Genomic DNA, 14,351 nt, shown 5'->3' with positions numbered 1-14,351 from the left:
GGGACCTTGTGAAGGACATCTAGTCTAGTCCCTGCTCAGGAGTGCATGATCTTCAATGCAGGGTACAATTGCAGAATTCCTGACAAATGTCCATACATCTATCCTTTGCTTTAAATATTTCCAGCAAAGGAGAACCCACCACATGACTGGCAGTCAGTCACACAGTCAAACATCTTTAGGAAATATTGCCTAATGTGTAACTGAAATCTGCTTGCATGCAATTTCCACACATTAGTTCTGTCCATCGGTGCACCAGAGAACAAGTCTTCCCTTCTCTGCCTCCCTCACTGTGACCCTGAAATTGGCTCGATGGGACACACACAAAACAACAACACCTCAGCCACCTCTCAGTGAGAAGTTCAAAACCCTGCAGCCTTCAATAACCTAAAATAATTCTACAGGAATTCTAATGTCCCTTGAGAATGAGGTAGGAAAACAGAAACCTCTTCCATTGAAGAAGAAAACCTTTGAGAAACTGGAGTTTGAGACAAGTGTTGCTGCTTCAGTGATCACTTGTAGCCAAGTAAGATTGTCCTCCATGAATATGGTCTTAACTGTGGAATGGCCAGCAGTCATATAGAGAGGGATTCAAGTCCTGTGGTCATGCCAGTATAAATCTGCAAGCAACCATGCTTTTGAAAGGTTGTCACACAGGGAAGGAAGGACTCAACTGAGACGCTGAGGTGAGATCCAAAGATAGCACCCCAACCGTGGAATGCTCTCCCCATGAAGGGTTGCCAGGTGATGAATGTGATGTCCTTTTGATGCCAGGTAAATACTTTTTTATCTGTCTAGGCCTTTTCGGGTCTTTATGTTTGTAAACCACTCTTTTAACCTGGCCTGGCACTCATATGCTCTGGCTGCTTTGTTCATTTTTATTGATCCAATTTTATTGTTCCTTTATTGCTTTTAAATCTTTGTGGGTTGCTCTGTGCGCCCTTTGGCTAAAGAGCAAGCAAAGAGATTTCCCAGAAAAATAAATAAAATAATGTTATGGTTACTTAACCTGTTGACACCAGTTCAATCAGATCTCCAATCACACTCTTACTTTGATCTTCATTTTAGTGTGTGTGTGTGTGTGTGTGTGTGTGTGTGTGTGTGTGTGTCTTTTAGGTTAGATGGATAACAGATACTGCAGCAAACTGAATTTACCCTCTTATGTAGACATCTTAATAGACTTTCCCACTTAGGTCTCATGGCCAATAATAAGTCCTTACAAAAAAATAAAATAAACGGTACTGGCTTAATCTCTACCAGCATTTAAAAATGTCATTTTAGGTCCTAGATTTAGTTCAGAGAGAAAATCTGAATTTGTGTGTTTGTCAAAGCAGATGGCTACTTAAATTTGATCTGCAAATCGAAAAGCGCTAATTATTTCCTCTTGCAGCACTAATTTAGAATTTTGTCCTGATGCTTTTCATCAGATCCTTGCATTTTAAGACCTTTAGGTGAAATGTTGCGAAAAATAAACCCTACGCAACTGTAATTGGATTCAGGCACTTGACTTTCTGTTAAAAAAACAAACCTCTAAACTTCTGTGCCTTGCCACTAAGGGGACTGCTCTTGCAATCCAGAATGCAATCATGACAACTGGGATTCTTAAAGCAGGACTTGTAAGAGACCCACAAAGTTTCCTCTAAATTAAAAATAATTAATTGCCAAAAATACCTCTAATTTTATGGATTAAAGGCATTAGAACAGCTTCGCTGCCAGTTTATCTCACAGCCCTAGCTTTTCACTTTTCTATTAGTTGATTCACACATATTCACAGAACTTTTTCATAACAGGAAGTGTGGGTAGCTGGGGTGGCTGCAGATTGGTGGAGAAATGTTTACTGGAAAAACAAAGTTGGCCCCCTCTCAATGATCAAGTAAGCTCCACACTGACTGACATTCTGGTAAGATTGTTCCCTCTGATTAAAAGCTGGACCTGTTGCTGTCAAACAAACTCCCCCTCTCACCTCCTGATCCTGACATTTGCCTTACACTAGAGCTTTAAGTTTTCATTTTGCAAATATACTCTCTCCCTCACTCCTCTGTCCCCTCACACTTTTCGCTCATATCGTAAAAGTTTTGATTTTATTAGACACTTTGTGGCATTTTTGGATGTCTGGATCACTGAGGCACCACAAAGTGCTTCAAGGCTCGCTGCTTTGACCCATGCAGGCTCCCAGAGATCTTGCTTCTTCACATTGGGCATGCCCCAAATCCCTTTTAGTCATCTTGCCTTGGCTCAGGATTGTTTTGGATCTGGTGCTCAAGATTTTGAACCCCTAGTTTAAAGCTGTGTGCATCCTTAGTTTGAAGGAGGGGAAGGCTTTAGCTCTGGTAGTACTATAAAAGTGTTGATTCTCAGCATCTCTGGTTAAAGAATGTTAAAATGAAAACTATGGAGAACCGCTGCCAGCCAGGTTAAACATTACTGGACTAGATAGACCAATGATCATTAATCTTTTGACCTATCTATTCAAAATACAGTGGTACCTCGGGTTACGAACTTAATTCCTTCCAGAGGTCTGTTCTAAACCTGAAACCGTTCTTAACCTGAGGCGTGCTTTCGCTAATGGGGCCTCCCACTGCCACACAATTTCCATTCTCATCCTGGGGCAAAGTTCTCAACCCGAGGTACTACTTCCAGGTTAGCTGAGTTTGTAACCTGAAGTGTTTGTAACCCGAGGTACCACTGTAATAATTGTAATACAACTACTACTGCTGCTTCTACTATTACTACTGCTGCATAATAGGAAGAAGAAGAAGAAGAAGAAGAAGAAGAAGAAGAAGAAGAAGAAGAAGAAGAAGAAGAAGAAACAGAAACAAAATGGCCATAGCTCATGTTTAATATTGCTTAGCATGTACAGTGGTACCTCGGGTTACAGACGCTTCAAGTTACAGACACTTCAGGTTACAGACTCTGCTAACCCAGAAATAGTACCTTGGGTTAAGAACTTTGCTTCAGGATGAGAACAGAAATCGCACGGCAGTGGCGCGGCAGCAGCGGAAGGGCCCATTAGCTAAAGTGGTGCTTCAGGTTAAGAACGGACTTCCAGAATGAATTAAGTTCTTAACCTGAGGTACCACTGTATATATTTCCTTATTTTGTGTTCAAAGCACTTCACACATATCTCAGTAAACCTTACAGCACCTCTGGAACGCTGGTCAATAGTTCAAATCTTGTACAGTGAAGACTGTAGTTAGAGATAGCAGCTTGCCTAAAATTACCTAGTGAGATTGTGGCAGATATGTGTGTCTAACTGGTGGCTTCCTAGTTCACAGTAGCTACTATTAGCTGTGGTCATACATGTCTTGATTTGATGCATGCTAAGAGCTTCTTTTTTGTTTTACAATTTCCTTATAGTTTTTGTTTTTAAAAACTGCCAGTTATATAGCAGAATCGGCCAAACCTAGAAGCTGTAGTATATGAGACACTGCAGATGAATTCATGTATACAGAACTAAAAACAATATAAAGCCAAAGGGGTAAATTTAGTTGCAAAAGGAACTGTTTACATCAAACATCAACTAATTTGAGCAAATAAAAATGAAAGAATACAGAATCTTGAACTGGTTCTCAAAATGATACCACTATCATTATAAACATGAAGATAAAGGCAGATCAATACATATAGAAAATGTGGTTGATTATAAAGGAAGAAAGTGGAGCACAAATTATGTGATAGTTATAGGAATTTTTTTTAAAAAAAATGGGCTAAAATGAGAGTCAATGCAAGAGCCCTGAGTACAACTAGGGCCTTGCGATATCGTTTGTAATCAACCAAAAATATATAGCATCATTACTAATGCTATATGTGTTGCCAGGGCTTCCAGGGGACAGAAATTACTGAACAATCCAAGCTTTGTTTACTGGCAGAGATTCTCTTCAAGGGCAAATCATTTACTATACCACACAATAAGGCACTGCTGTCTTTTGCTAATTAAGTGGCATTCAATAGGCAACTGATACAATAATTTCCCTTTATGGTTTTAATGACTTTTTATCCAGCCATATAAATGATAAATGATTTCAAGTCTCAAGTCTTCTGTTAGGACGTGACTGCTAAAAGCACTTTGCTTCACCCCTCCGTCTCTCTCTCCCCCCCCAAAAAAAGTGTTTCTGGAATTTTTCAAGCTTTGTATCTACCTGTGGAACACCCTCCCAGTACAGCTACAGCAGGCAGCAGCACTTCAGGCTTTTGAGAAAGCCTGAAAGAGTCGTTTGTCTCTATTGGTCCTCCTTGAGTAATTTTTCACCCTGATTGCTAGAAGCTATTATATTTTTATGTTCCTGGAGTTTTGAACTTGTTTCATGTTTGGGCTTAATGATACAGATTTTTATATTGTAAGGGTGTGTGTGTGTGTGTTGTATGACACTTTGCATAGCTGCCAACTCCCGGGGGCCCTGGGTACCCAGGCACCCACAAAATTCCCTATGAAGGGGCTGGGCACCCACAAATTTCAGTGCCAGGGCCATGCACGCTGCATGGCACCCACAGCCCCGGGCACCCACAGTCGTGGGGCCAAGCTGGCACTCCTGACACTTTGGATGGGCTTTGCGTGGAAAAGCAGGATATAATTCAAAGAAAAATCAGAGGGTTTTTTTGCGGGGGGGGGGTGTGCATGCTGAATAGCACTAGTTATTGGGTTGGGTTTGATAAGTCCTCCAATTAACATTGGGCAAGTTGAACTGGAAAGGATTTAAATGCAAATCAGGATTTGCACCTTGGGAAGACAGAGTGAGGAGTTTAACCCTCCCGCCGCAGCATAGTCCCAAAGAAAATCACTCCCTGAAACCACTACTGGTAAAAGAAAGGTTTGGTCCTATCCAGCTTTACAAAGGTAAGATAGCATAACCTTGGAGATACTTGGAGGAAGGCAGGATATGTAAATGTGTTCATACATAACTGCTGGGACTGTACTGACTTTAGAAGAAAAAAATGATTGTGAATTCACCCTCCCTTCATCATTGTGTTTGGGGATAAACAAAACTTCTGTAACATTGTTCCACATGTTTATGAATGAAGAAGTCTGTCCATCTGTGTACCTTCCCTTCCTCCTGAACTGCTCTGGTAGATGTACTGCTAGGTTGAGACACAGAGGAAGGTAACAGCCACTTCTGGGTGAGCTGTGACCTTTTACCAAAGGCCACAAATGCTTCTTTGTGTGGCAAGGAGTCCTTCCCTCCAGCTCCTGAGCTTCCCAACACCAAGAAAGAGGCATGACAACTTGCGTTTTGGGTGAAACCAGGCCACAATCTTATTGTTTATGGATGTAAGAGGTTGGGCATAGGCATTGGATAGAACCCAACACTTCCGGCGCACCTGCCAGAAGGACTTACGGTGGGGTCAATCAGAAGTGAGGACGTTCCAGACCTACAGCAATGAGTAACTCCCCTGCTGGATTGCACCTGGGGAGTGCTTTGGCCCCTTGTCCCCACCTAGATGTCTGGACAGAAGCATCTCCCCTAAAGCCCTTTAACAGGGTATGCCATTTTCAGAGGGACAGGTAGAAGCTACAGCCTCCCCTCTGTCCAAGACTATGCCTACCCAATGCCTAGCCACAAAGGCTTTTTTTCCAAGGAACAGCATTGGAGAAGACCACTACAACTCTGTCATTATATGATTTCAGCACTCATTACACTAGTCCCTACTTTTATGACATCAGCAATCATTATGCCAGTCTCTACCTTTATGACATGAGCAATTACTACCACTAGTCCCTACTTTTGTTTGTAAGTCATAGAAATGCAGATTTCAAGTTCATGTCACTTTCACATGACATTCCACCCTAATCTGCTTTTTTTTTTTAAATCTGCATGAGAATTCATATTATATAAATGCTCGTTTTTTTAAAAAAAATGTAATTTTTTCTCACAAACTGCACATTTCCTAATTAGTTTCTCTCAAATTATGCATTTTCAAACGCATTTTTCTCGATGCATTTTAATAATTTTCTGGACCAAGAACTGCATCTCAAAATCCAGAGAAGTGTGAAATCTAATGGTTGATTGTAATTACATTCCAATCTCCACATTCGTCTGAGCATCACAGATCATAATTAGCCAAGAAAAATATCCTCCAGCATCCTTATCTGCATGTGGCTGCAGTGTGTTTAGTGCCAATAAATCAAAAGGTTGTCTAGCAATCAACTACTGCTATGCCACATTAAGGGAAATGAGAAAAGCTTCCATACTTAACAGGACTGGACACAATGGTTCAGAAGGGGTGAGCAGCAACGAGCAGATCTGTTGTCAGAATGTACAACTAAGTGAAAGTGTAGAATTTTATGCCATCCAACATTTCATAGATGGAGCACTTACTTCATGTGTCTCCGGCGTAAGGGATCTAAAACATGAAGAATGATAACACTAGTGCATTTTTAAGAGGGGAAAGTGAGGAGAGAAAAACATACACCAACATTAGGCTGAAAGAAACAAAAGAAAAAAGAAAATGAATGAATAATGAATGAAGATAAAAAAGAAAATGAACACATTCTTTAGGCTGAAAGAAACAAAAGAAAAAAGAAAAGGTTGAAGCCCCATTGGGGCCATATATGTATTCCTATCAGGATCTTTAGCCAATGGGAAGGTCTACATCAACAAAAAAATTTGAAAACTTTATAAAAATTATTTAAAAAGAAGAAGAAGGAGTGACAAGTGCCTACGGTAGAAGTAATATAAGGCAACAGACCAAATGAGTAATAAGTAGCACGCAAAGAGAGAGCATGATTTGGATTGTGCTCAAGTAACTGATACCCTAAAAATATGAAAATATCTTATTTCTGAGTTGATACTCAAGATTTCCCTGCATCATTATTCAGTTCTGAGCCTCATCTTCTTGGGATCCACATCTCTCTTCCAATGTGCCACTAGTCTCTCTTTAACAAACTTTTTTACCTGACGTTGGCGGAGTGATAACGACATCATCTTTTCCCCTCCCTTTCATCTTACCTGATTCCAGTGCCTGTTGTCAAGGTGACAGAGGCAGAAGCAGCAGTTACATCTTCCCTCTGTCCATGATGTGCTGCACAGATGACCCATGTGCTGAGCACTCTAATACAATAATGATTTCCCCAACCATCAGTCCACCTGGCACCCTGGGAAAATTAAATTTCCAAAGGTCTCCAAAAGCTGTTTTGCTGCTATAGCCATGATCTGCCATGCCAGTGCACTGCTGTGTGCACTGCTGCCACAGCAGCCACATAAGGGGAGGGGTGAAGTGCTAATCTGGTGGACAGGGATGAGGGGTGAGTGAATAAGTTGAGTTGGCAGGGACAGAAGAGTTCTTCTCCAGCTTGGATTTCTTCTCCAAGCTGGCAGCGATCTTGAGTCCTAAAGCCTTGGATTGGCAGTCAGCATGATAAGCTCTGGGTTTCATATTCTGAGCCAAGGAATTACAAACTTTGGCAACAGCACTAAACAGCACTGAGTACAACATAAGGAATAGGGAGTGGGGTAACAGCAGGCCAAAGTGGAAACAGGACCAACAGCAAAATGTGGAGCAAAGCCAGCTGAGAACAAGGGGAAAGAAGTTAAAGCAGGCACCCCCACACTCAGCTACAGTTCATCATTGTGGCTGTGTTTCCATACTTGCTGATGATAGGCAGAGAGATAGTCTACAGCTAAAATATATATCAGTTGTTGTCACATTCTAGTTCTTCTGGTAGCTGTCCACACCAGCCCACAAATCCTGGCTCCAACAGATGCTTTGCTTCAAGCCCAGCATTGGCACCCCCGAGTTGCCCGCAAGAAGCTATGCAAATGCTCTAATGTCTAAGTTTTACACAAAGAGAACAGTTTGATGAAATGGTCCATACACAAATGTGATTATCCAGTAAACATTCAGACATAGATGTTTCATTAAGCACAGGCATACAGGGGTAGAAAGTCATCTTCATAATGTTTTTAATTAGGATTTTCTACAAATGGCATTTAAACTACCAATCCATTTCCAACATGTGAGACATGAATAAGGTTCTGACCCTGTTGTACTGATTGGAAGGATTTTTAGAATAGCAGAAAATTTTAATTATTAAAAGGTTGTCTAGGTGGTTCCGCTCTGTTTGCCCATAACGGTCTCAATATGTTGTGATTGTTTCAGTACTCCAAAACCCAGCAGCAGCAAACTCTTGCCTCTAGCATGCTGAACCCAAGCGTTTTTGAGCAGCCAGCAAATTGGAAAGCTGTTATCAAGTTTAACGCATGTTTTGTAGCCCCGCATGAGCCAAGAATATGCCAACATCTCTCTCACTGCTTCTTTATTTGTGATATTTAAGCTACTACAGTCACAGGCATAAATCACTTCTGCCAGACAGGTACACTCCTGACACAGTCACCTATGCATCATGAACACAGTGTTCTCCCTGCCCCTTCAGAAACGCACCCTTTTAAAAACTGAAAATAACAATAGTTAAAAGAAAAGGGGGGAATGATGAATATTGTTGTGAACAACTGAGCTTAAATAAGGAAAGTCAGTCTGGGGTGTAGATTAATGAATGCAAGAGGGAGTAAAGATCCAGCATTGGCTCCTGTGATCGGTAGGCATGAAGCCTTAGTATTGGCAAGGCCCAGTGTGTCAACTTCTGCCTTTCCCTGGTCATCAGAGCAGGACATTTTGCTTGCTGCTTCTGGCTCTCAGCTACTGGGAGACACATACTCTTATTCTAGATTTTGGTATGGTTTTCTCTCTCTCTCTCTCTCTCTCTCTCTCTGGTATTATATATTATTATATGTTATTATAGATTTGGGAAGGGATGTGGGTAGCACTGTGGTCTAAACCACTGAGATTCTTGGGCTTGAAGATCAGAAGGTCAGATCCCTGCAATGGGGTGAGCTCCTGTTGCTCTGTCCCAGCTCCTGCCAACCTAGCAGTTCGAATGCACGCCAGTGCAAGTAGATAAATAGTACCACTGTGGTGGGAAGCGGCATTTCTGTGCACTCTGGTTTCCGTCGCGGTGTTCCATTGTACCAGAAGTGGTTTGGTCATGCTGACCACATGACCCAGAAAGCTGTCTGAGGACAAATGCCAGCTCCCTTGGCCTGAAAGCGAGATGAGCACCTCAACCCATTGACTGGACTTAACTGTCCTGGGGTCTTTTACATTTACCTTTCTACCTATGGTTTTGTAGAACCCTGTAATTCTTTTCATGTTGAACTCCAGTAAGAGATACTGGCAAGATGTAAGTCACCCAGTTGTATGGAGATAAGATAATCCTTCCTCTTGTGAAACAGACCTCTGAAAACATGGTGGTTTTGCCCTCAACCAGCCCCCACTTGCCTGCCTTCTTACTCCTAGCCAGCCCAGGGAGTGGCCTTGACTGTTAGCTTCCTCCACCCTTAGTCTCAGTGGTGCCTTTGCACAACTCAGCAGGGAGGAAGAAGGAGACAAAGCTAGAACTAGTTGACTGTTCCTGTGATTGCTGCTGGCTCCAACTTCTGTTAGTCTCCCTCTTTTCTACCTACCTGTCCCAATGGGCACTAGGCACCACTGAAAGGTATTAATTTACTACTTTTCTGGTTAATCACAAATGAGTCACAATCACAAACAAAAGTACAACCTGCGACTCGTACCATACAGGCTCGACATAAAAAGAATTTCCCCCAGTGAATTAGAGCTTTGTTAAACAGATCCAATAGAGACTACATCTAGTTAAAACAGATTCTTTCTGGTATTCTGCAGTAATTGGTATAGTTATTCATTGTTTGCATGGCACATTGCAACTTTGAGAATTTAATATGCAGTTTTATAAAGTTCTGGGTTTTATTGTCATTTGTATTATTGTGTGTGTGGACACTTGTTATGTATAGTTTTGCTTCTATAGCCCTGACCTCACCCTGACAATAGCAATAACAGGGCTTGTGGCTACAACCGCTTGTGCCTGCGAGGAACGTCTAGTGTTTCCACTCATTGACAGGATCAGAGTTTTTATTCTTTTTAAACACTTGCTGAATTCCTCTAATATTTATTTGGCTAGACTAGCTCCCCCCCCCCCTTCTTCTCAAGTTCAAAGATGTGTCCTTTTAAAATATCAGGGCCAATCATCTTTGAACTACTTACAGATTATCTCTGAGAGCAGCTTCCTCACCTTTGTTCCCACCCTTATCAAATTTAACTGACCTTGAAAGCTGAGTCATGTCGATCTGTTTAATCAAGAATTGGCAAATATTATAAACGATGTGGTCCCTGCACATTTTAAATCTATCCCATTGACATCTTCACCTTGCCATGCAGAAGAGAGGCCCTGGAGCTGGAAAACAACTCCCAAATGCTCTGCTCAAACAATGGAAAGCCATTGTCACTTCTGTTCAGGTTGCTATTTTGTATACAGAGCAGTATTATTGGCTTCGCTTCTGACATCAGCTCCGGGCAGCCTAGGGCAGCTGCTGGGGCCCCACCACCCAGTCTGGGTCCATTGGCTCTGATACAAGTCTTGGGCCCTGTGTGTCAAGTGACTGATCTCCAAGCCTCTCTTTAAATTTCCCAGATTGACACTATATCAGGCACTCTGGGACCTTGGAGTGCTGCTGCCAACACCACCAGGTAATCTGGGGGGGGGTCAATGTAGGAGAGCACTTTCCCCAGAGCCCCCTCAGATATGGTGCCGGTCCTAAGTTAGGGATGCCATATTTCCAAAAGTGAAAATTCAGACAGAGTTGTTTAGCTGAGCTGCCTGAAGGCTTACTGAGAATGTGAAAGAAGGCCACTTCCCACTCAGATCCCAACCCTAACCCTGCGGAAAGCCATCTAACTAGACTTTAATTTGATTTTGACCTGTTTTTAGGAGGTAATTTAATTATTGTTTGATTTTATACTAATTTTATATATTTGATGTTGGCCACCCTCAGCCCAACCTCGGCCAGGGAGGCCAGGATATAAATAAAAGTTTATTATCTTTTTATGTTTGAATGCATGGATCACTGAAGCTGCCTTTGAATCCCAAGGGGTCTCCAAGTCTCCTCCAGCCATCTTATCAGGTGATGGATGAGGGCTTCAGCTGCCATATGAGTTAATTCATCCTTTGCTGTGCCATTCTTGTCACTCACACCTTTGTTACCCACTCTCTACCCAACTTGGTCCAGTTATTAAGCAAGGAACATAAAAAAGGCCATTGCCAGATAAGTGGGATATGCAGTGAATCACTTGTGGACTATGAAATGCTCTTCTTAAGCATCCCTGAAACAGGTAAATATACAGGATGACTGAAGTGATGCTGAAACATTTTTTTTCAATGGCCTGCATACTCCAAATGATCACATGCCCATGGGTAGGGACCAAAAGGGTGATCTCTGAATGTACCTTGCTATATTTAGTAAGCCAGTGATGTGAAGCCAGTGACTTGTTACTTGTTCTTTCATTAAAACAACATTTCACTGTATCCTTTAAATGTACAGTTAGAACGTTGCCTTTTCACATCTCATTAGTCCTTCACTGAGGAGATGGTGCTTCTCCTGATGGCTTGTACTTTTTGGTCACAGCATAGTTCAAAAATAATGCAAAACTTTTTGCAACTGCATAGCAACCTTTCCCATCAAGATTCATTAATGTGGGGGGAGTGGGAATACAGTATGCTGGATTAATTGTTGGGCAGTTACTATGGGAAAGAACTGAGCTTTCTTTTGTTAGGCATTTTTGCTCTGGCAGAGCTAAAGCCTAAGCTATTCAAATATTCTCTATTGTTAAAAAATAAAGCTTGTCATAACGAGTGTCGTCTTTTTTAAGAAGATTAGTTCTATCAGACCATATTTTTATTCAAGTAATAAATGCTAATTCTAGCATAGTAAAGCCTGATTAATCAAAATAGATTAAAACAGATTAATCGGGATCTCTTTGTTTTCATTCCTCCCATACACATAACAGAAAAGAGCTACTGTTGCCTCTTTAGCTCTGTTTCCAAAGAGCATTTGTCCAGCATCTTTGGTCAGTGTAAACAGAAAAATTAATGCTTCTACAAAGCCACACGGACAAGTTTATACCTATGTTCTCACAATGCCGGAAATGTATTTCCAATACTTCGTCACACAGTGCAGAATTAAATTGTGGGATTCATTCCTACAAAATATAGTGATGGCAACAAACTTGGATGATGTTAAAATACGATTTGACAAATTCATAGTAGGTAAGGCTATCAAGGGCTACTAGGCACGAAGGATAGCTATGTTCTGCCTCCATTGCCAGAGGCAATGTGCCACTAGTTACTGGGAAGTGCAAATGACAGATTTGCCCATCTCTAGTGGCAAATGAAAAGGGGATTCCTAAGTGAACAAAAGAGGCCAGTGTGTGGCGAGGCATTGTCTTAATTGCCCTAGGATATGGGATATTTTAGCAAGCGTCCTTAGCCTAAACCAGAAAGGATTTGGATGCTCTCTTGTCCATGATGCCAACAAAGGTTGCTGACTGATCCTGCTTGTACACCCCATCCTTTACAGCCAGCTCTTGCCAGCTAGCTATCACATATAAGATGAAATCTGAAAAAGAAAAAGGAGGGTCTGGAGAAGAAATGGAGGCAAGCTGGTGTTCTTTGGCAACAGTCTCCCCCTTTGATGTCACTGTAATATCAACCTTCATGTAAGTAATCACAAAGCTTTTATCCATCCATCATGATTATCATTTCTACCTGTTTATAAACATGCACACCACAGGACCTGAATAGATTTGGTTAACTGAACCTATGATTGTTAGCAATATTATCTGTTATTTTCCCACTATGTCTCTCTGCCTCAGTAGGAGAACAGCAGACTGATGCAGTATTAATATTTCTAAACATCTGGCAATTCCTGTAAGACTTCATTTACTTTAGAAGCATGGAATAAAAAGCTGGGAATGTGTTTAAAATTGACTTCAGAGAAATAAACCTCCTTCTTACACTCTCTCATATTATATGCTTCAACAATATATTTTTTTATTAGGATCACTTTTGTTTTTAATGATGCTGAAGTTATACAGCCTCAGGAGTGAAAATGACCTTGAGGCCGACAATATAAATCATAGGCTCTGTACTATCCATTTTTTACTGCTAGAAATAACAAAATATTAGGTAGTAAAAGTTAAAAGCATCCACATGAAAAGATTGAAGAAACTTAAATCAATGTTAATTTTGAAAAGGAAAAGAGCATTCATTTGGAAGAAAAAAACCCCCAACAACTTGCAACACTGGAGGCTATTTTGCAGACAGCTCAGTGCTTAATATTTAACAAACGATGTGATTTGTCAACAGGTTTAAAACTGTCTGCATTTTTATTGCTTTCTCTGCCCCATTCGTGGTTGTCCATTGAACAGCAGTTGAAAAGAATTATAGAAAAGCTCCAGCACCAGAAAAGTTTTAGGAACAAAGGAAACTGACTTACTCTGAATCAGATCATTGGTCCATCTAGCTCACTATTGTTTACAATGACTGACAGTGCCTCTCTCATGTTTCAGGTGGAGATATCTCCCAGCCTTACCTGGAGATGCTGAGAATTGAAACTGGGACCTTCTGCATTCACAGCAGATGCTCTACCATTCTGCGACACTCCATTTTGTGTTTTACATTGCGTGTGTGTTTTCAAAAATAGTAAGTTAATGCCTCAGTTACTAAAGGCTAGCAAATGAGAACACATAGCCCTGTTCTTTGCTGATATTTTATTTGCCAAATAAGTTGTTGATGGTTTGCTGATCTCTTTTGTACAGAATTTGTACCAACTGAGCCATGTCATTCTGATGGGCTGGCAATGAAAGCACACAAGGAATCAGAAAGATGCTTAGATGCTGAAACTGTAATCATGATTTTAAAGCAAATCTTTCCGAAAGCAGAGGATATAATCTCTATTATAATTCTCCATTTTTACATAATCATATTCTGGATTTGCATTTGGTGCAAACATAGCTGTAATTACTCTTTATGCCCAATTGTTTATGTTCCCTCTCTTCTCCCTCCCCCCAAATTTATTGATGTTGTTTGTTTGCAAAGGGTGCTGTGTGTGCAAACATTATTTTGCAGCACATAAAAAGAAGACTCATTCGTAATTAGCTCTACAGCTGTACACACAGTAGTCTCCTTCGTAATGTGTCACAGAGCTTCCTTACCCAACTCGTTTTCTAAGGATAAAACCCTTGCCCACCCTACTTGAATGATACTCAATGTGTTGTGATTCAGAAATACAAGAAAACAACCTCATATCAGATTTCTTTTTATTCACCAATACAGTATATCTATCACCTAGTATGGGGAAGAAGAAGCAATAGAAAGGATGTAAATCTGTCCCTCCCTTTTTTAATCTTACCACATAAGGTCTCGTTTACATATGACAGGAAATCCCACACAGTCACCCCCAGGAGCAGTGATCAAATGACAAGGAAGGCCAGAGAACGCAAGGGTAACCCAA

General features: G+C 41.1%; 1 protein-coding gene across 1 annotated transcript in view; it reads left to right on the top strand.

Annotated features, from left to right (window-relative positions):
- The window catches only part of LOC308595973 (uncharacterized protein), a 30,549-nt gene extending 17,013 nt beyond the window's left edge, over nucleotides 1–13,536 (top strand). The window contains exons 3-4 of the mRNA XM_081210730.1: nucleotides 12,417–12,555; nucleotides 13,408–13,536. Coding sequence (XP_081066856.1) covers nucleotides 12,417–12,555; nucleotides 13,408–13,450 — 182 coding nt within the window. The 3' untranslated portion in view covers nucleotides 13,451–13,536. The remainder of the gene's footprint in view (nucleotides 1–12,416; nucleotides 12,556–13,407) is intronic.
- The last annotated feature ends 815 nt before the right edge of the window (nucleotides 13,537–14,351 follow it).

This window comes from Podarcis bocagei (genome assembly GCF_964188305.1).
Source record: "Podarcis bocagei genome assembly, chromosome: 1".
In the NCBI taxonomy this organism is placed as follows: Eukaryota; Metazoa; Chordata; class Lepidosauria; order Squamata; family Lacertidae; genus Podarcis; species Podarcis bocagei.
Note: the sequence above shows the minus strand (reverse complement) of the source record. Positions and strands in the feature narration are given on the sequence as shown.